At 60.6% G+C, this 21,086-nt stretch overlaps 2 protein-coding genes across 7 annotated transcripts; one reads left to right on the top strand and one right to left on the bottom strand.

Moving 5' to 3' along the window:
• The first annotated feature begins 1,389 nt into the window (after nucleotides 1-1,389).
• LOC116580095 (ret finger protein-like 4A) lies at nucleotides 1,390-5,006 on the top strand. The gene is made up of 4 exons (XM_032326135.1): nucleotides 1,390-1,690; nucleotides 3,182-3,705; nucleotides 4,628-4,730; nucleotides 4,942-5,006. Exons 1-4 carry the CDS (start codon nucleotides 1,405-1,407, stop codon nucleotides 5,004-5,006), a joined length of 978 nt encoding a protein of 325 aa, XP_032182026.1. The 5' UTR covers nucleotides 1,390-1,404.
• Nucleotides 4,501-20,879, bottom strand: EPN1 (epsin 1). 6 transcript variants are annotated; one of them, XM_032325450.1, is made up of 11 exons: nucleotides 20,603-20,879; nucleotides 17,506-17,847; nucleotides 13,162-13,411; nucleotides 12,111-12,235; nucleotides 11,696-11,770; nucleotides 11,045-11,128; nucleotides 9,477-9,762; nucleotides 8,743-8,853; nucleotides 8,493-8,576; nucleotides 6,971-7,228; nucleotides 4,501-6,871 (listed from the first exon to the last, which is right to left on the bottom strand). In XM_032325450.1, exons 2-11 carry the CDS (start codon nucleotides 17,731-17,733, stop codon nucleotides 6,663-6,665), a joined length of 1,710 nt encoding a protein of 569 aa, XP_032181341.1. In that variant the 5' UTR covers nucleotides 17,734-17,847; nucleotides 20,603-20,879; the 3' UTR covers nucleotides 4,501-6,662. The 6 variants fall into 6 exon arrangements, with proteins under 6 accessions (XP_032181341.1, XP_032181338.1, XP_032181339.1 ...); XM_032325447.1 differs by having other exon boundaries at nucleotides 17,506-17,831; XM_032325448.1 differs by having other exon boundaries at nucleotides 8,493-8,573; nucleotides 17,506-17,831.
• Between the last annotated feature and the right edge of the window lie 207 nt (nucleotides 20,880-21,086).

The raw sequence follows: 21,086 nt of genomic DNA, 5'->3' as shown, positions 1-21,086 counted from the left end.
ACGGAGCGGTCCTGGTATCTGAGGAGTCCTGGACCTCTGGAGGGGGTTTGAGAGAGCAGGATGGAGGCAGGAATTCTGCATCAGAACAGGGAAGCACAAGGGGGCCACCTGGGGGACGGCTGGGAGTGGACTCAAATCAGGTGTTAAGAGTCACTTCATGTACCAGACGTTGTTAGACGTGCCAGCGCTGTCACTCACAAAGCAGATCCTGTCCAGGCTCTTTTTTTTTTTTTAAAGATTTTATTTATTTATTTGATAGAGAGAGATCACAAGTAGACAGAGAGGCAGGTAGAGAGAGAGAGAGGGGGAAGCAGGCTCCCTGCTGAGCAGAGAGCCCAATGTGGGACTCGATCCCAGGACCCTGGGATCATGACCCGAGCCGAAGACAGAGGCTCAACCCACTGAGCCACCCAGGTGCCCCCTGTCCAGGCTCTTTACACATGGAGGATCCAAGACAAAATAAGTAGGAAAATAGCTAACAAAAAGCAAACCTAAACTTTCACTGGGAAGATATATGTATTTTATACTTATATTTCTGAGCTGAATTTCAAAATATTTTTTAAAGATTTTATTTATTGGGGCGCCTGGGTGGCTCCTTCGTTAAGCTCTGCCTTCGGCTCAGGTCATGATCCCCGGGTCCTGGGATCGAGCCCCGCATCGGGCTCCCTGCTCAGTGGGAAGCCTGGTTCTCCCTCTGCCACTGCCCCTGCTTGTGTTTCCTCTCTCACTGTCTCTCTCTGTCAAATACATAAATAAAATCTTGAAAAAGCAACACTTTCATGATACAATTACCTTCTTTGTTTGTGGCGGCCTCTCTGATGTGTGAGAAAAGTCCCACTAAAGGCAGTGTGAACTCTGATAGGATGATAGGATTAGGGAGGGTGTGGGCAGGGAAGCCTCCCTAATAAAAACCACTCCTGGGCGCTCACTTCAGAACCGCCGTCAGAGGGAGAACAGGGGGCCAGAGGAGGACTGAGGTGAGTGCAACCCCACAGAATTTCTTTGGCATTTCTCAAATGTCCGCACCCACCTGCAAATACAGAGGACAAACGGGTGGCTGCCAGAGGGGAGGAGGAGGGGCGTGGTCAGACTTGGGGAAGGGGAGTGGGAGGTGCAAGCATCCTGAGGTGGAGTGAGGCTCAAGGAGGAAAGGCACAGCCGGGGAAACACGGTCAGTGGTACGGCACAGACCCTCTCAGCACCTCGCCTGGAGCCAGACAGTGGGTCCAGTCCTTCGCTCCAATCAGCATCAGAAGCCCCAGGCCATGAGTCCTGTTTGCCCGGATGCAAACTGGTTGTAGGGACAGCAAATGACCACGCACGTCGACGTGTCAGGGGCCCAATGCCTGATGTCCCTCTGCCTCCCGGAAGATCTCACCTGCCACCTTTCCCCACACAGTGGTGATGGCCGCACACTTGCAAGACTCAAGCAGGTGTCCTGTGTGCCTGACTTACCTGGAGGTGCCCGTGTACCTGAAGTGTGGCTTCGCCTGCTGCCTCCACTGCTTCGATTCCCTACAGAGGGAGCCCGGCAGGGAGGGTTTCCGGTGTCCCTCCTGCTCCGCGCTCTCTCAGAGGAAGGACCTCAGGCCAGGCACGCATCTTGGGAGGCTGGTCTCCAGGATCAGGGAGTTGGAGCCCCAGCTGAAAGCCGTTCTGCACATGAACCCAAACGTGCACAAGTTCCAAGGTATGGCCTGCCCCCCCCCCCCGCCCCCACAAGAGTCCCGGAAAACGCAACTTGCCTATAGCTCTCCATCACACAAGGGCATGGGCGGCAACATTGATCTTTGCTTTACTTACCCAGAAGTATAGATTAGAACCACCTATAAGAAGGGAAGCTTGACACTGACCTCCACCTAAGAGAAATCACACCTGACTCTCTCACATCCCTGAGTTAGGGTGCGTTCTCCCAGCTCAGCTGCACAGCTCACTGGCTCAAGGAAGCCAGGCAGGACCTCCCAGCCTCCCTGGAGCCGGCTCTGTCCCTGCTCTCCTATGATGGGTCCTGAAGAGTGGTGGTCCCTTGGTCTGAAGGGAGTGTGAGCAGTCCAGTGTCCTTGTGAAGGACAGGCGTCACCTCGTGCTCTGAGTGCACTCTAGCCCCGTGCAACTCGAATTCGGGATGGTGAACCCTGTCCCTGAAACGTGACAAGTCTTGTCAAGTCCCTGGGATGGTCAAAAAGGGAGCATCTTCCACAGAGCTGGGTGTCAGGGCACCAAGTGAAAGACTTGGGCTCTGGTCCAGAGGGCTTCTTTCTTGGTTTTTTGTTGTTGTTGTCTGTTTAAGATTTATTTGACAAAAAGAGCGAGAGGGAACACAAGCAGTGGGAAAGGGAGAAGCAGGCATCCCGCTAAGCAGGGAGCCAGATACAGGAATCGATCCCAGGACCCTGGGATCATAACCTGAACTGAAGGGAGCCGCTTAACGACCGAGCCACCCAGGTGCCCCCAGAGGGTTTATTTCTGATGTTGTGTTGGCTCCATTCACGTGGTCCCCTTAGGATAGCCTCCTAGCCTCCTGGTGTGTAGGCAACCCACAAAGTGCCTGTGCTCCCATCTTCCTGCCCTCTGAGCCATGCCCTGTGACTAAGTCACTGCCAGAACCCAGCACACCCCCACTCATGTCCCTGGGGGCCCTTCCTCAGCCTGGGCTGCCCAGAGTTCACCCGGCTCCTCTCAGAACCCCCAGCCTTGTGTGTTTGCAACCCCAGGAAGCCAAGGGCGGGGGTGCATTTGCCTGTTAACAGCAGGAAGCGAGGAAGAAAATTGACAAGAACGAAGATGGGAGCAACTTCCAGATTCAACATTCTGCGCCAAGTATAATAGTGGCCACCATTCACATACTCGCCGGGTGCCCATTTGTCAATGGAATGTGAACTGGTTTGCATGTTGAGAACAAACACGGGCACGGTCTCTTCATGTGTAATCTGTGCCAAAGGAAGGGGCACCTGTAATTTAACAGAGCATTTAATGTGGAGAGAACACCTAGTAGGAGTCAGAGGGACTCATTCTGATTAGGATCGTTCTCTCTCTACATCTGACCTCATCAGGGGCCAGAGACATCTCCCCAGGTAAATTCTGATCAGGGTGGAAGCACGGGGTGGAGAGAAGACAGGTGAGACCTTGGGGCTTCGTAGTCAAGTGCATGTTTGCTGATTGGCTTGTTTTCCCTCCCCAGTGGAGGTGACCCTGGATGTTGACACCGCCAACCACTACCTCATCATTTCTGAGGACCTGAGGAGTGTCCGCTGTGGGTATTCCAAACAGACCTGGAGCGCCGGGGCCCAGAGGTTCGACTATGCTCTCTGCGTCCTGGGATCCCCTGGGTTCCCCTCTGGCCGCCACTACTGGGAGGTGGACGTGGGGATGAGCAAGGCCTGGGATGTGGGTGTTTGCAGAGACTCCGCTGACCGACAAGGGCCCATTCTACTGTCCGCAGAGCTTGGCTTCTGGACAGTGGGCTTGAGAAAAGATCTCTTCCAAGCCAGCACCAGACCTGTGACCATGCTCTCAGTGAGCCCCCGCTTACACCGACTAGGGATTTTCCTGGACATGAATCTTGGCACTGTTTCTTTTTATCACGTGAGCGATGGAGCCCACATTTTCACCTTCACTGGAATCCCTGCTGTGGGGCCGCTGCGTCCGTTTTTTGCTCCCGGGAGTCCCACCACGGATGGTCAAGGCTTCCTGAGAATCTGTCCTGTGAGGAATCCAGCTGTTGCCAGTTGCTCTCCAGTGGGCTTGGATACAGAACACAGTTTCTAGAGAATTCCTGTGTGCTCACAGCCAGAGCTGAGACCCTGCTTGTTACTGTGGATGGTACAGAGAGCAGACGAGAAACATGATAGAGTTGGCGAATCGTGAGCACTAAACAGATAAGGGAGAAGTGCCTTTAAAGCATGAAGTATCGCACAGTCGTTCTCGTTGGGACTTTCCATGTTTCTGTTCCAATGAATGGGTTCTGGTTTTTCAAATCAATTTCCAAATGTATCTATTTTTTGCAATATTAACTTAGTGTTAATAGAGGTTAGAAACTGAGTAAAAACGTGGATGTCGCCTAACAGATTAATGAACTTTCTAGGTGTTATGTGAGCAAAACCTACAGAGACAGTAAATACAGGTGAGTACGTATGAAGTTCCCCCAAGGGCTGAAATGCACATTTGTGTGCACACCATGTGGAACACAGGAAGAAGGTGGCAGGGCAGTCGGGGGTGGCTTCCACTGAATGGGGGTACAGCCTGGCACCATAGGTGTGCCCCCTTAAAGCAAGAGATACCCCCTTGTGCAGGGGGGCACGGAGGGGGGCTGTCCCAGGGGTGGGAGCAACAGGTCTGCCGTCGCCGGGACAAGGGGCCGCAGGGAGCCAGCGGGGAGCCACCCCTTCTTAGTCCCGTGGTGACTACATTGGGCTAGAGAGCCCCGTGGTGTCTGCCACCCCTACTTCAGGCTGCCTTTGTAGGTGGAAGCTGCCCTAGAGAATATGGAAACATGGGGCCGTGTTCCAGTAAAACTTTATTTACAAAAATCAGCAGGCAGCTAGACCCTGGCTGGCCCACCTCAACCTGGGCGTCAGGCGCGGACTGCCAGAGGGTTCATAGCCCAGCGCCGGCTGTGTGCACACAGAAAGCGCAAAAGGAGCGAGGGATCCAAGGTGCAGGGCTGGGCCGCATGGGGGCCACACCAGAGGACATTCTGCACAGAGGGCAGACCGAGTTCTCAAGGGAAGGTGAGGCAGAGGCAGAGGCTAAGACAGGTGAGCGGAGGGCACACAGAAGGCGCGCGAGACAAGCTAGGCCGAAGCAGTGGGCCGCGCGCGCGCAAGCGCACTGAGGTGCCTAGAAGTGGCAAGCGCCATCGGGATGCAGGCCTGCAGGCTTGTGGGCTGGGATCCCCCCCTGCAAGCACAGCGCGGGGGGGGGGGGGGCCTCCGTCTCCAGTACCACGGGCCAGTCGCAGGCCCAGGCGCTCCCCTGACAAGACCCCAGCCATCCTGCCCCTGTAGCCCTGGGGCCCTGCAGACACACCCATGACGGGGCAGTGGGAGCAGCTCCACGGAGGCAGCGAGAGCCCGGGGCAGGGACATCTGGATGGCTGCACTCCTTCAGCATGGATCGCGAGGGGTCACTGCAAACACAGGCGCTACTGAGACATGGTGGCCCGCAGCTTCTGGACAGATGAAGGAGCGTGGGAACAAAAGGTGTTTGGAGCCCAGGGGACTTGTGCCGAAGGAAGGGGAAGGAACTGACCCCAGAGCGAATGCTGACACGTGTGACAAGGAAAGAAAGGCAGACTGTCACAGCCTTCCCGGAGAGTGAACCCAGGTCTGAGTTAAGGGCTGCTTCGGTGTCTTTCCAAAGGAAGTGGAAGAAGGGCCCACAGGGCTCCCGGAAGAAGAGTACCACAGGGGTGCGGTGCTGACCTGGCCACCCTGTGCCGCCCCTGAACCCAGCCACAGCCCCGCACCCTCCCAGGTCAGCCTGGGAAACACTTCCTGCAAGTCCCCAGTGCCCCCAGGCACTTCCTTCTCTGGGTGGGGGGACTGCTGCTCTCCCCTCCGTCCACCCCCAAAATCCTAGTCTCCCCCATCTGCAGGAAGAAGCCCACACTGACCGCCGTCCCCCCCAGGGACACAGTCCCACTGCCCTTCGCCCGAGTCTCAGCCCTCCCTCCCCAAGACTGTGCCGGGGCTCACAAGCCACACTCTCAAGTGGGCCACCTCCTTGGGGAGACACGCTCAGTCCTCACCACTCTGGGACAGGGAAACATTGGGTGTGGATCAGCAGAGGAAGACCACAGCCCTGGCCAATAGGTGGCCCTGGGCTCCAGCAGAAGTGGCCACCAGTTTCTCAGGACCACTGGCTGGACGAGGGACATGTAGGGAGCTGGGGGCGGGGGGTCGTGTGTGGGCCAGGGGTCGCATCCACTGGGACATAGCATGGCAGTGCCATTGTGTGTCAAACACACGCAGTCCTCGCCTCAGGAGGAAGCCTTACCGCAGGCTCACCCTCAGCTCACGAAGCCTGGGACGACCCCCAACCCCCATGTGCCGCCTGCCAGCCCCCACCCAACAATGCCATCAGCTCCCCAGCCCTGAGTGGGCAGTGATGCCGCCAGAGCCAGGGTGCTCCGTGGAGCCCCACACGGCCCACCCCCAGGAGAGAAAGGCCAGGGAAACGTAGACCTCTGAAAAGACTGGAGCCTGGGGTCCCACAACTGTGGGTCCTGTGAATCACAGATGGGAACTTGGGGAAGCCACACCCATGAGAACTGCCATTTATTCCCGAAGTCGCCAAAATTATCACCAAGGATTCACCAGGGGGTGTGCATGGGGATGAGAAGGCTCAAACACTGATTGAGGGGCCGGTTGGGAGGGAGAGGGATGGTGGGGGGACCCCCGGCTGTCCCTCCCCTCTCTAATGCCACAGGAAAGGGGTCCTCCTCTGGCCAGCACCCCTCCCCATCTCCCATGTCCAGTTTCTCTCCGGGGAGGTGGGGCGGGGGGACATGGAAGAGGGTGTAGTGTGAGTGGGCCCCAGGAGGGGGAGGGTGCTGGGGTTAGGGCGGGGGTCCCCCGCTTCACATGCACTCACAACACTGGTCTCCCAGGGAGCAGAAATGGGGGAAGCCAGGCCAGGCCAAATTCCCCCCTCCTCCTGGATTATAGGAGGAAGGGGTTAGTGTTGGGGGCCGGGGGGCCTGGGGGCATCATGGGGGGCAGGCCAGGGCCCCCACCAAGGGGAGAGATGTATGTTGGTGGTGCTCCAGGGACCGGGGGCACAGGGCTGAGCCGAAGCTGGTTCAGGGTGAGCGTCGCAGGGGGTGTGGGCTGGAAGGGGTTTGTGATGGAGGGGCCGGAGGTCGGGGCTCCTAGAGGAGAGAAAGAAGAGGAGACATGCAGAGCAGAGTCAGGGCTTGGCCCGGGGAGGAGGAGTGCAAGCAGGACTGGCCTGGGAGGCCCCCACTTACCGCTTGGCAGGAAGGGGTTGGAGGCCTTGGCTCCTGGGGGCGCAGGGCCCGGCCGGCTCACCAGCGAGTCCAGGTCAACCAGGGCTGCATTAGGGCCCAGGAAGGACTCCGGAGTCTTCCGTGTGGGTGGTGGCGGCGTTGGAGCAGCTGCAGGTGGGGGGCTGCCCACAGCCTCAGCCAGAGAGCCCCCGACGCTACTCATGTCAAACGCCCCAGGACTGCGGGCGGGCACCTCTCCGGCGAGCAGCTCCAGCTCCCCTAGAAGGAGCCAGAGAGGGAGTCAGGGGAAGACGGGAGTGAGGGCCTCAAACAAGGAGGCCTTGGTGCTGAGAGACAGAGCTCAGGGACACTAGCCCAAAGAACAGCAGTGGATGACCCCCAGGGCAGAGTGCCAGGGAGAACCACCAAGGGATAAGTGTACCCAAGAGGTGCTCACATGGCCCCACAAGAACCCCACCAGTCCCACGGTCCCAAGCAAGTTCATGGTGAACAGACAGCAGCAGGCACCAAGAAGCCCAGCAGCCTGGATGACATTTGTTAGCACGAGATCTAATTTTCTTAAAGAGAGGTTTCGGAACCCCATCTGATGTTGGGAGACGCACGAACTGGTGCAGAGAGAGAAGAAAAAGCCCAGAGGAACGCCAACTGCAGACCGCACAGTGACCAAGGTGGGCCTGGGGGCCAGGAGGAGACCGCTGGTGCCCCATCAGTTCCATGTCCTCCTGCGGGCCCACGTCACTCAAAGACCAACATGGAAAAGAAACAAAGGGACCACACTCCTGTGGGAGGAGACAGCGGGCCCCTCCTGGTGAGAGGCTCCTGTGTCCTCCTGACACCTCGCAGGGAGGGGTCTTCTAGCAAGGACAGAGCCAGCCTGGACTCTGCCAGAAGGAGGATACGCGCAAAAGCCAGGGCGTCCACAGGCCAGGTACCCCGTGGATGGGAGGGCCTGGCCGGAAAGATGTGCTGAGCCCTGAGGCCCCAAAGGGCAGCCAAGGAAGGCGACACTCACCAGAGGCCCCCTGTGATCACCGCACCGCTGGTGACACAGGGTGCAACCAGCCAGGCCTCAGAGACACCCAGAGAAATGTTCCAGGGGACAGAGAAATCAGGTCAGTGTTTGGGGAGGCTCCAGAAACGGGACTCTTTGCACTATTCTTGCAACTTTCCTCAAGTATAAAACCACTGGAAACAAAGTTAAAGCTTCTTTCCCAGCATAAACCATCCAGCTCTGAAAACACAGCCTGGGCTCTGGATCCCGTGAGGGCTGCAGTCCACCCCGCTTAACCCTGCACTCAGAAGGACACCCACCTGACCTGGAGGGCCCCCTGCAGTGGGGGAGGGAGACCATACAGGGTGGGCAGGGCAGGATGTGGCCTGGTCAGTGAGGCCTGATGGGGATGGGGACGGGGAGGGGTGCCCATGGGTGCAGCGGGGGCGTGACCTGGGGTGGAGCACTGCGAGGGCAGGAGTATGGGTGGGGGGTGCAGCAGGGCTCAGCGGGGCAAGGGGGGGTGCTCACCCGTGCTGCTTCCAGAGGCCGGCAGGGCCGTGCGCAGTCGGTCAAAATCAGAGAACTCATCAGGCTCCGTGTCAAACCCCACTGCTGTAGGGGCCCAGTATGTCAGCTCAGCTCACTGAGGGAACCAGCCTCCCGCTCCCCCTGCACCCCCAGCACCCAGGAGACCAGACACCTCACCCTCCCCTGCACCCGCCCACACACACACACACTCTCTGACCCCCTCAGTTGAACCCCAGAGCCCACCCAGTACCTGCGGTGCCATTGGTGCTGGGCTTGGCAGGTGACCCTCCCCAGGGGTCTGAGAAGGCTGGGGCTGGAGCCCAGGGATCTGAGGCAGGGGGTCCTCCAACTGGAGCCCCACCTGGGTGAGGAAGGAGGCCTGTGAGAGGCTGGTGGTTGGAGCACTCATCACCTATGGATCTGTGCCCGCCACCTCCAGCCTTCCTTCTCAGCCCACCCTCCCAGAAGTCCTGCCTTGCCCCCATCCTGGGACACAGCTGGACATCAGGGGGGCTCCCAGCCCAGCCCCAGCCAGCCATTACCCCCTGATCCCTACCATCTAGCACGGGTACATGTATACTGCTGGGCCTTTGCCCACGTGTCCCTTCCTGGCAAAACCCTCCTCAGCTATAAGGCCTCTGGAAAGCCCCCAAGAAGCTCCCCAGCTGGTGAAGGGGCCTTGGGTGTGTGCCTCACCTAGGCGAGCCCAACCCCCACCCCAAAACCCCCACCCAGCCTGCCTGGACTCAGCCTCACCAGCCACACCATCCTGAGTCCGCCGAGCAGCCTCTCCGCAGCCCGACACCCCCTGGTGCCCTGCCCGTCATCCCTCAAGGCTCCCTCACCCACCCTCCTCTGGGCTGTCTTATCTGAGCCCTGCAGCAGCCTATCACCCCCTTGACCTTATCTGCCCCTGTCCCCAGGGTGTGCCCCAGACTGTACACTGGATGTCGAGGCTGCAGCAGGCAGGCAGCCAGCACTCACCATCAGAGCTCCCCCACGGGTCAGGCGCGGGCCCCTCTCCAGCTGCAGGGGCCTGGGTCCCACCCCAAGGGTCAACCGGGGGCCCCGTAGGAGCAGCAGGCCTCCAAGGATCCCCAGAGGCTGCTGTAGGGGCCGGACCCCCCCAAGGATCAGCAGCTGGAGGGACAGGGCCCCCGCCCCAAGGGTCCGAGGTGGGGGCGCTCATGGGCGCTGGGCCCCCCCAGGGGTCTGAGGCTGGTGGTGGAGCGGGGGCCGTGAAGACATCGGCAAGATCCATGAGGGATGACTGCAAGACACAAAGGGGAGACTGCACATGAGGCGCGAGCATGCCAGGCCAGAACACTGGGAAGAGAACCTGGAAGAGAAATGGCCCCAAAATGAGAGAGGGAGCCGGGCACCTTGGGGCGAAGACCCACCACCAGAGAGAGATAGCCAGGGGCCGTGAGACAGAGGAGGTGGCCTCCCCGCCCCCCATTCCCACTCCACCCCGCTCTGTCCGCCTCCCCCACCAGCCCAGCCCCAAACGCTGAGAGTCTCACCTGGTCCTGCCCCCATCCCTCCATCCACTCCCCAGTTCCCACTGGGATTGAGGACAGAGGCCAAACCCAAAACCACCCGTACCAGCCTGGCCCGCGCAGCTCCCATGCACTCTAGGAGGTGTGTCCGGGGTCGCCCACCCTGTCTCGGGCCGCCGGCTGAGGCCCAGTATGCGTCCCACGTCTCCGCACACACCGGGCTTCCCGTGCTTCACGGGAGCAGCATACGTGTCCCCGTGTCCTGGGGGTGAGCCCAACCAACCAGAGTGGCTAGTGTCTCTGAACACGGTGCGGCTGCGCCACCCGTCCCCACAGCACACAAGGAGCAGAGTGCTGGGACCGACCCTCCTGAGCTGTGAGGCACCAGGGAGACCCTTGGCCGAGGCCAGGAGGGTGTCTGTGTTCCTCCCATTGGAGCTAGCCCCGTGGCCCACCCCATCGTGAGGCCGATTGTGCCACCAAGATGCTCAGGTCTCCCACAGCACCCGGTGTGAGGCCACAGAACACACCAGCTTGGAAGCCCTAGCCGGTGACTGACCTTGGCCCTGATGTGCAGAAGACACCCGTCCACCCTCAGAGCCAAGAGAAGGGTTGAAACTGCGAGGACGGAAACATCAACCGACATCGTCTGTCTCCCTTGGGGGGACCGGAGGCCCAGCAGGTTGGGGACCAGACTGGTCTCGCTCGTGCACCGAGCCTTGGAATCCAGAGTGTGCGCAGACACAGAGAAGGTACCCAGAACACGTGCGTGAGCACGAGCTCGATGCCATCCCCTTCCCGCCCAACCAGGCCGCTCAGCAACAAGGACCGAGCAGCACCAGCAGCGTCTCCGACAGCAGGGGCAGACAGTGGTCGTGCCTCATGCACCAGCAGCATCTCCGACAGCAGGGGCGGACAGCAGTTGCGCCTCACACACGGAGTGCTCTGGGCACTGATGGAGCGCCCTCCAGTCTGCACGTTCGTCCATGAGAAGACAGCGCCACGCCCACGGCCCCAGAGCGCACGTAGGCAGGGTGGCCTGCCCATGCTCACCTCCTCCTGGCCGCCGGTCTCCCTCCTGCTCTCCTCTATGGCCATCTGCAGCCTCAGATCATCCCCACGGCGGATCCGCTCTTCCTGTTGGGGTCACGGAAGCAGGCAGCAAGGGAGGGTGAGAATGGAAGCCACCGGGCTGGCCACCCCCCAACAACAACCACACGGTCCCACCCAAACAAAAGTAACAAAATTAAAATGGGATGTGGACAATGTGTGGGAAGGGGGGAACGGGGAAGAACGTGCAGTCCACGGGATAGGGACACAGGGGTAGTGTGCGGGAGACGGGCCTGGCCCGGTGCGGCTCCGACGGCTTGGGAAACATGGGGCCCCAGGGAGGACGGGCCCTCATGCCGGATGCCTGACTCTGCAGTGTCGGCTGCACTGGGTGGAGAGGACCAAGCCCTGGGCTGTGCTGGAGGGTGAGGGAAGGGCTCCCTCGCCACCCGGAACAGCTACAAGGCATCTGCCTCCCATGCTGGGACTGCACCCATCTGAGAAGCCATGTGACACAGGTCCGCTGCTGGAAATGTGAGGCAGAGTGTGTGTAAACCGGGGATGGGGCTGGTGGGGGGCAAGGAGGGGCAAGGAAGCGGGGACCTGGGGAGGGTCTGAGGGGAGCCCTGCGGAGGGTAGGGAGGCTGCTCTGACCTTGTCGTGCTCCTCTCGGCTCAAACTAATGGCCAGCTGGAGCTGGACGTCGTCCTCAGGGCCGCAGGGCGGGGGCTGGGGAGAGAGCGTGTGAGGGGCCAGGCGGGAGGCCAGACAGGGGAGGGGAGAGGAGGGAGAAGAGGATCGGAGGAGAGCATCGGAGGGAGAGCCAGAGATGGACAGAGCCAGAGACATGGTCACAGAGTAGAGCACCCACACAGAAGAGACAAGAACTCCCAGGACGAGAACAGACAGTGGGCGGGGGGCAGGGGGAGAAGCCGGACAGATCAGAGAGGGGGCGCGGGGACGACACAGAGAGCACTGGCCCTCGGGAGCTGAGCAGTGAAGGATGGAGACGGGATGGCAGAACCAAAGTCAAACCCCCGCTGTGCCCCACACCCGCCCGGCCCGCTACCTGGTCAGCCTCCTCCTTGCTCATGGCCAAGGCCAGCTGCAGCTGCAGCTCCTCCTCCCCGCTGCTTTGCGGCCACGCCTGCTCTGCCTCGGGTGGGGGCCCAGAGCCCACCGCTGCTGAGGAGGCTGCCGAGGGGAGAATCAGCTGAGACCCAGGTGGAGACAGAGAAGGGGGCCCCCGCAGCCCAGATGGCGAGCTTCCACTGGGGGTGGGGGGCGGACCGTGAGCCGGGTTTGTCCAGTGTCCCCGGAATCCCGCCAGGAGGGACGGAGGAAGTCTGGGAGCCTCAGAGCCCATGCCCCTGCTGCCCACACGGGGCACGCCTGGGGCCTGCACAGAGCCCGGGGGTCCCACAGAGCCCCCGCGTGTCCAGGGCCTGCATTTCCAGGGCTGCTGGAGATCTTTATGGCTGGACCAGCGTCAGAGGAAGAACAGCACTGCATCCAGAGCCCCCCACCTCATGCTGGGCGCAGCAGACACCAGGGGTGACGTGGAGTTTAAGGAAGGCGAAACAGAGAATGGGAAGGGGGTGACCATCTGGAAGGAGGGACGGGCAGAGCGCAGGGAACTAACAGGCAGAGAACCAGCTAAGCTGGGGGAAGCGCCCACCTGGCCCTCTCAGCTGGTCCGCCCTGGTTCTGGCGTGAACGGTCCCCCTGGGACCCCTGGGGGCTGTCCTCCCACCCTGGGCAGCCCCCTCCAAGTCCTGTTCTCTTTGTCTCAGGCACTGAGTACCCTTGGGCAGGACTGCGGGCGAACCCATCTGTAGCTACAGGGCCCAGCCTGGGGGCAGAGGCACACTGGGCCCTTAGGTGGCTCTCGGTTAACACCTGAGGGTGAACAGAACAGTTTTGAGCTCTCGGGTCCCACAATGAGGGGGACGGACAGGCAAGGACAGTCGTGGAAGGGGAGAGCCTGCATCCGGAACTCCGGGCCACCTGGCCAGGAAGGAGGGGAAGCGGGAGGGCTCAGAGGCTGGGCTGCTGGGGCTTCAAGAAGAGGGGCGGGGCCTGCCGGGAGAGACCTGGGTTGGGAGCCCTGCAGCCCTCACCCGTGGCAGTCTGCGCCAGCTTCTCCTTGGTCTTGAGCGCATGAGCGCGCTCCTCCCGCAGCCGGTCCTCGTCCCGCAGCAAGGCCACCAGCTGTTTGGCCTTCTCACGCACGTTCACGCCCTGGTCCTTGCCATCACGGTCCACGTACTGGAAGTCCTTCAGCGTCTGCACGGCGTACATGTTCTCCTTGCACTGCTGCGACACGCGCTCCGAGCCCGTCTTGATGAGGTACTCCATCAGGGTCATGGCCTTCAGGGCGGGGGCACACCGGTCACTCACGTGGTGGCTGGGAACCCCGTCCCAGCACCAGCCCGGGGGTCACCGGCTGGCAGGCCAACAAGCGTGGCCCACGAGCACCGCGGACACTACCCAGTTGTGAGAAAGAACAGAGCACTGCACAGCGGCCACCTGCAGGGCAGACCCCAAAGATGCGGGACATGTGGCTGCACTCACACCAAGTGGCCTCGATGAGGAGGCTCGCGGCCGCCAGGAGCTGGGGGTTTCTTAACGGACACAGGCTTTGTGTCCAGAATGAACATCCTGTGGACCCAGGATGCGGGGACGGGTGCGGCGCCTGGGAACGCACCTGCTGCCCTGGGACCGTACGCACGCTCTATGAGGGTGACCTGTGCCGCATGGTGTCTCGACAGGCACATGGAAACAGGGAAGTGCGGCCCCACCCGCACTTCACTCAGCGTTCAGAGCCCACTCTCGTTCTCTAGGAGGAGGACCCTAAGGAATGTGGCCACAAAGACCTGCTCATACCATCACGCTCCAGAGCAGCCCAGGACACGGGCACGCGCCACTTCTCTACTGTCCTGGAAGTCTGGAAAGTGTCGCCACTTCCAGTGTGAGACTTTACAAGTCTGAGGGCAACAACGGGGAGACTCCCTCCCCCCGAATCAGCCGTCTGGAGGGAGGCACCGAACTGCTGGGTCTGGTCAGGCCTCGGCTCTCTGTAGGGACACACGCGTGCTGGGAGCAGCAGGACACCTGGCAACAGCGGCTGCGTTATAGGTCGGGAGGACAAATTCTCATTCCAACAAGTGAAAATTAAATGGCAGAGAAAATCACCAGTCCTCAGACAACAGAACACCTCAGAGTGTGCAGGGGGCCTCTGGGGCCACATGGGGTCCCGGAAACCCCCCCAAGAGCACAGCGAAACAACACCAGGAGGCCCCAGCCAGGGGCACAGAGCTGGGTGGGCAGCTGGGGGATGAGCTGCGGACCGTGCCATGGGTCATTAGTGACGCCCCACCGTCCACCAGCGCCCGACCTGGATCTGGCCAGCTTCCCGAAGGTGTGCAAACAGCAACCAGACGTTAGTCTTTAACCAGCCAGGAGACGTCCATGCATCACGGCAAGAGAGAAAGTGGCGCCCGGTGGGCGTTGGGGGGCAGGCTCCGCGAGTCCTGGGCCAGTTGTGCTCGGACCACAGTGGCTGCACCCACACGCCACACCGGCCTCCCCGCAGGCCAGTTAAGCTACGAGAGCAACGGATCCACACAACCCACCTCAGTCTGGAATGGGACTCGCCCCCAGCGACTCCGAGACCTCGTTTCCAGGGCCCTGGAGACTTGGGCAGCGCAGTTAAACAGACCGTGAACCCGGAAACAACCCAAACGCCCACCGAGGGCCAAACATTCACGCACGACACACACTGTGCTCGTGGGGCAGGAGCGGCCCAAACACAGCAAGGTAGCTCAAGAGACCCTCAGACGCAGCAGACACAAAGGACTAGGAGTGAGAGCCCACGGAAAGTTCTAGAACAAGCCTGGCGGACCTAAGGTACCTCAGAATGCTTCTGGGGAAGGGGTGTCTGAGCAGGCCCAGGGGGCCTGAGCCCTTCTGGGGAAGGGGTGTCTGGGGGGGGGGCGGGACACCCTCCATCTCATGTGGGTGCCAGCTCCACAGGTGTGTGCGTGCGTGAGAGCCGACCAAGTCACACACTCATAGTGGGGGCCACAGAGGCAAACATGTACGTTTTCTCAAAAGCAAACAATAGGACAACCCGACAGTGCCTGTTAATTTCCAAAACCACTTGCTCCCGGATGGCGGATGCCCGCACAAGAGAGCTAGTCTAAAACAGGGGACAGCGAACTTCTTTTGAAGGGCCCACGTGATCAATAACCCACTTTTCGGGCCACACGGCCCGGGGGGCAGAGGGGGGCCGGCGCACAGGCACGGGCCTGGCTCTCCCGCAGAGCTTCACCTACTGGGGGAAGCCCTGGGGCCGTCATGTGTTCACCTCTGGTTTAAGAAAAAGACCTTGAGATCCTGATTCCTCAGAGCAGGGAGGAGACATGGCCAAGTAGAAGAACAGGCTCTGGGGCTCCTCTCCCACCCCTTGCCCCTGGGTAGCCCCGAGCCTCCTCATGCCTCCGTGTCCCCACCTACACAGTGGGGACACAAAAAGTGGGGACATTTCACGGGGGTTCTGTGCCCACAGCAGTGTGTCCCCGGCTTGAGTGTGTCCGGGCCCGTGAGGACTCACCTCCCCCAACACAGTCCACGAGCCCCACCAAGCTTCTCTCAAAGTTTCAGGAGGCCCTCCAGGTCCCATCCCCTCCCTTCACCACCACACGAAGGCTCACCCAGACCCCTCACCTTTTCCCTAGACCACAGCCACCCAGTCCTTCACAACAAACAGCCACAGAACAGACCCAGGAGAAAATCCACAAGAATGAGGACCCAAACCAGGGCTGTCGGGATGGGCGTGAAAAGAAGCCAAAACATTTCCAGGTCTCAGAAATGTGGGAGCCACCGAGAGCCAGGCCAGCCCAGGCCCCAGCTGGAGTCCATGGAGCAAGCGGCTTCATCTGCCTCGTCCACGGCCACACACCGAGCAGACCCTCAGCTCTACCCTCACTGAAGAAACAGCAGCAGGAGGACCTGCCACCACTACTGACCCTCCTTCCAGCTCCTCCCCAGCTGATAAACGTGTCTGAGCAGGCCCAGGGGGCCTGAGGACCCAAGGCCTGTCCTGGGGCCCAAGGACATCCACACACATGCCTGGGGATACCAGCTGCCTCAGAGAGGGAACTGGGCTCCGGACACACAGCCAGCAGTCAGACCCTCACACAGCAGGAAGTTCACAGGCCGCGAGCCACACAGCCAGGAGTGGGACCTAGCCACTGGCCCCAGCCTGTGCCCACTGTGACTTCTTCTTTTTTTTTTTTTTTTTAAAGATTTTATTTATTTGTCAGAGAGAGAGAGCGAAAGCGAGCACAGGCAGACAGAGTGGCAGGCAGAGTCAGCGGGAGAAGCAGGCTTCCCGCGGAGCAAGGAGCCTGATATGGGACTTGATCCTAGGACGCTGGGACCATGACCTGAGCCGAAGGCAGATGCTTAACCAACTGAGCCACCCAGGCGTCCCCCCCACTGTGACTTCTTGACCCAAGGGGAGGACGCCAGGCCCCAGGCAAGAAAACGGAAAAACTGCTCACTGAGCATTGCCCAAAGTCACATTCCCTTCGACCACAGCTTGTGGTCTTGTCTGCTCACTGGATGAGGACACGTGCACGCCTCACTAGGGACCAGCAAAAGGGTTCCTGTGGAGAGCACTCTGTCCACGTTTATCAAAATGACACGTGCGTGTGCCCCTCGTCCCAGAAATCCCCGTTCTAGACAACGGCGAACGCGCGAGGCTGCTTGCAGCAGTCTCGTTAACAAAAGCAAAACATCACAGACCGCTCAAAATTCAGCACCAGGCAGCGGGCAGTTGTTAAAAAAGAAAGGAAAGAAGGATGGGAGAAAGGAAAAAAGAAACGAAAGAAGGAGAAAAAGCTGACAGGTCTACACTTTGACAGGGAATGATCTCTAAGACACAGCCTCACCTTCCTTTTCAAAACCGCGCTGTAGTTCACCCATGATAAGATTCACCAGTTCTCACAGGCAGCTCTGCGTTCTCATAACTGCCTGTGGCCACGTCACCACTGCAGACACAGGAGAGCTCCACGGCCCCCGAGTTCCCCCGGGCCCAAGGACATCCACACACATGCCTGGGGATACCAGCTGCCTCAGAGAGGGAACTGGGCTCCGGACACACAGAGGGACAAACGCAGGGTACCCGCTTCGGCCTTCTCCATGGAGAGATCTCACAAACGTACCACGGTTTCAAAAAGAAGTTGGAGTCCTAAGACTTACCATTCTCCAAACCACATGTTTGTTACCTCAGTTAAAAGAAAGGAGGGACGAAGGGAGAGAGCTTGCACATAAAGACCGAGAACGCCAGCTCCTCCACAGCACGGGGGAGGTGGGCCGGGTGGCGCCCCTGCCTGAGCCCAGCGCCTGCCCACGCAGTTGCACGCCCAGGAGGGCCTGCTGCAGGCCCAGGCACTGACCTTGTAGACATGCCTCCAGTTCTTGCCATGGTCATTGAGCCGCTTCCAAATCATGCTCATGATCTCGGAGAAGGCAACGACATTGTAGGTGAGGTCAGCGATCTCAGACATCAGGGAGCTGGATGGGCCCCAGGGGTCGTTGCTCGTGGCTTCTCGGACCTTGATCTCGGCCTCTGAGTAGTTGTGGACTATGTTCTTCATCTGGCGCCGCAGTGACGAGGTCGACATGGTGGCAGGCAGTGGCGAGGGCGGCGAGCCCCCTGGGGTATGGCGAGATGGAGGACTCGAGAAAGAAGACAGCGGCAGGAGCTGGTGGATCACCACATCTGAGAAGGAAAGGCCCTTTGGAGACACAAGCGGGACCTGGGGCTGCACGGCCTGCACCCACACCCTTGTGGGGCTCCTCACTGCCCCTGGGGCCTAGACGGCTCTGGCCCTCATTAAACCCCATTTTAGTCACCCGGTCCATCTTTCAGTTCCTCAAACATGCCCAGCTCCTTCCTGCTTGGGGGCCTGGCTCAGTGAGGCAGGGAGGCACAGTGTGCAGTGGGGGAACCACAGGCTGGGGGCAACACAGTGTAGCGTGTCCCAGCCGGCTGCCTTGCTCGGGGGGCCAGGGACTCCTGCACCTCAGTTTTCTCCTCAAAGAAGTGGGGTTCGTGCCGTAACCCTGGGAGCTGAGAAAACTCGCTGCATGGGAAGTGCGCTATGAACATGGGCGGTCACGAGATGGTCACCTTGCTCTTCCTCTCCCCCACCACCCAGATCACGCCCACTCACCCTGAGAACTCTGTTGAAGCTTCCCAGATTTCCCAAACACCGTGGTCACTGTTTCCCAGGGGTCCCATGGGTAGACTGAGGCACCCTCGTGATTTTATACTTGTCTGTCTGCCCTTGTGGCTAAGGCTGGCCCATGAGCCCCATGGGGATAGAAACCACATCTGTATGGACATGAATTTTCCCATCAGAGCAGCTGCCCCCAGAAGAGCCATTCAATAAACCATAGGAAGGAAGGGAAGGAGGGAGAACAGGAGAGACCTCTGGAGCAGGAGTGGAGAGGGCAGAATCTGAGACAGAAACAAGGATACACAGGGAGACCATAAAGGGAACAGACAGGCAAGAGGTAGGCAATGCCAGGGGTACAAGGTGTCCCAAGGGTGGGGGAGCTGGAGGCTCAGGGAAGAAGAGATAAGGACGAGCAGCGGCTGCCTGGGTCCCAGCCGTTTGCCAGGGACTCGCTGACCAAGAGATGCCCATTATCCCACCCAACGCCACCAAGAGCATTCTAACTGATGAGAAGACGGGCGCTCGTGGAGGCTAAGCACTTCCACCAAGGTCGCACACCACGCACAGCAGCACAGACTGCACCTCTGGCTAGGACGCCCAAACCTACACTTTTAAACCAACCTGGGCTGAGAGTAAGGTGATGGGAAGAAAAAAGAGGACAGAAACCAGGCAGACGGGGACGATCACAGCAAGCAGCCACACGGCCCTTACCCTGTGCCAGGCTCTCTTCCCAGTGGTTCACACACAGTGACTCATTAAATGCTACCAACTCCATGATTCACAGCACCTCACAGGCGAGGAAACTGAGGCACAGCAAGAGCCACTCCCCTGCCCTGGCTCCAGAGGAAACTCGGACCGCCACAGTCCACAGCCACACCAATGAGCCCTCCACAACGTACCTAAGTCCTGCGACTGGCAGCGGGCCCCAGCTCTGAACTCAGGCTGGAAAGCAGGGCACTTGGAGACACACGTGAACAGCAGGAAAGACCCAGTCAGGGGGCCAAGCAGGCCAGCCAGACACACTGAGAGGAAGAGCTGGTGGGATGGACACAGAGGGACGGGAATGAGACAAATGAGGGGAGAAAGAGGCACAGAGAAACCCGGGCAGAGGAGCTACCCAGAGACATGGTGAGCAGAAGTCACAGGAGACAGACAAAAACGGTAGACAATGAGGCAGACGACAAAGAGGAAAGACTGAGACCCTGAACGAAGAGACAACAACTTGACGCTACAGACTTACAGAGGAAAAACCAAGACAGAACAGAGAACATGTGAAACTGGGGCCCAAATCCTGGCCAAGAGCTACCAACAGGGCAACCTCCTTGAGACTGAGTTTGCGAGACTCTGACACGAAGGAAAGAATTCCTACCCGGCAGGTTATGGATCAAATAAGATGGGTACATACAGTGCTACAGTGCGTGGGGCCCTGCCCCACAGAGAGGAGGAGCTCCTTGAGGCTGCCGCCCATTATTATCAGACCCGAAGAGCATTTCCCAAAGGGTAGTCCCAGAAGACGCCCCGCTCGAACGCTGTGAAATTGTACCAAAGTGCCCTACAGAATAGTGAATGGGGCACCAAAGCTAAAACTCCCAATATCGCTTAAAATGGGACCAAGCTTTTCAAAATAAACGGCCTCAAACACAAGGATCTGGTTAAACAGAGGACGACAGGGCAAAACTCCGCGAGGAGTGTTCAGAGGCCTGACGGCACACGGCGTGGAAGGGGAAATCTGGGGGCAATAACGGAATCCGGAGCGTCCAGCAGCTGACTGCAGCGCCAGCGGGCGCCGGGCGTTCCCCGTACCACCTCCGTGAACACGCACGGCCCTGCCGTGAGAAGCCACCCGAGGAACACTACCGGCCGGCACGCAGTGGGCCTGATTGCAGAGCCGGGCTCCGGACCACCGCACCGGAGACCCGAAAACCTGCGCGAGGGGGCACGTCCCAGACCGAGCCGCGCGCGCGCGCAGAGGACCCCGGGCTCGCGGGGACGTGCGCAGGGACGGCAATGAATGAGAAACGGGGGAAGAGGATGCCCGGAGTCCCCAGCAACTGCAGACGCGGAAGCCCGGGGGAGAGAGAGAGGCAGAGAGCAAGAGGCGCACTGCCGCCACCCCGACCACCGCGCGCCGACACCGGACACAGACAGGCGCACGGGCCCCCGCAGCACCGAGGCCCGGGCGCAGGCCAGCGGGCGCCCGATGCCGGCCAGCCGGCCTCACACACACAAAGGCCGCGGGGCTGAGCCGGGGGAATCACACGCGACGGACGCCCGAGCGGCCCGGCCCGCCGCGCCCCCGGCCCGCGCTCACCTCGGCCCCTCACGCCGGGCTCCGGGGGGTCATGGCGGGCAACCCCCTGCCCCCGCTCGGCCTCGGTGTCGCGGGGCGCGCGCCTGGCTGCGGGCGGCGGACACGGAGGCACACTCGGGCGCACGCGCGGACGCACGGAAAGGCCGCACGCCGACGGCCCCGCCGCCCCGGCGCCCGGGAGGGGCGCAGAGAGCCGGGCGGGGGGGAGGGGAGCCGCCGAGCGGACGGGAAGCAACCGAAGGCAGCGACGGACCGGAAGCGGAAGTGGCTGTGCGCCCCGCCCTCCGCACCGTACCCGGGGCCCCGCCCGTAGCGCGCCTGCGCAGCCGCCGCTTCCGCAGCCCCGCTCGCCCTGCAGCGTCACTTCCGGCGCGCGGGCGCCGCCGTGAGGTCCCACGGGACGGGCGCGGACAAGTACAAATGATGGCCTCAGCGGGGCGGGCCGGCAAGCGCGGCTGAGGCAGGCGGGGAAGGGACCGCGTCG

The sequence above is a fragment of the Mustela erminea genome, chromosome 19 (assembly GCF_009829155.1).
Source record: "Mustela erminea isolate mMusErm1 chromosome 19, mMusErm1.Pri, whole genome shotgun sequence".
NCBI lineage: Eukaryota > Metazoa > Chordata > Mammalia > Carnivora > Mustelidae > Mustela > Mustela erminea.
The sequence above is the reverse complement of the archived record's forward strand: the minus strand, read 5'-3'. Positions and strand labels throughout refer to the sequence as shown.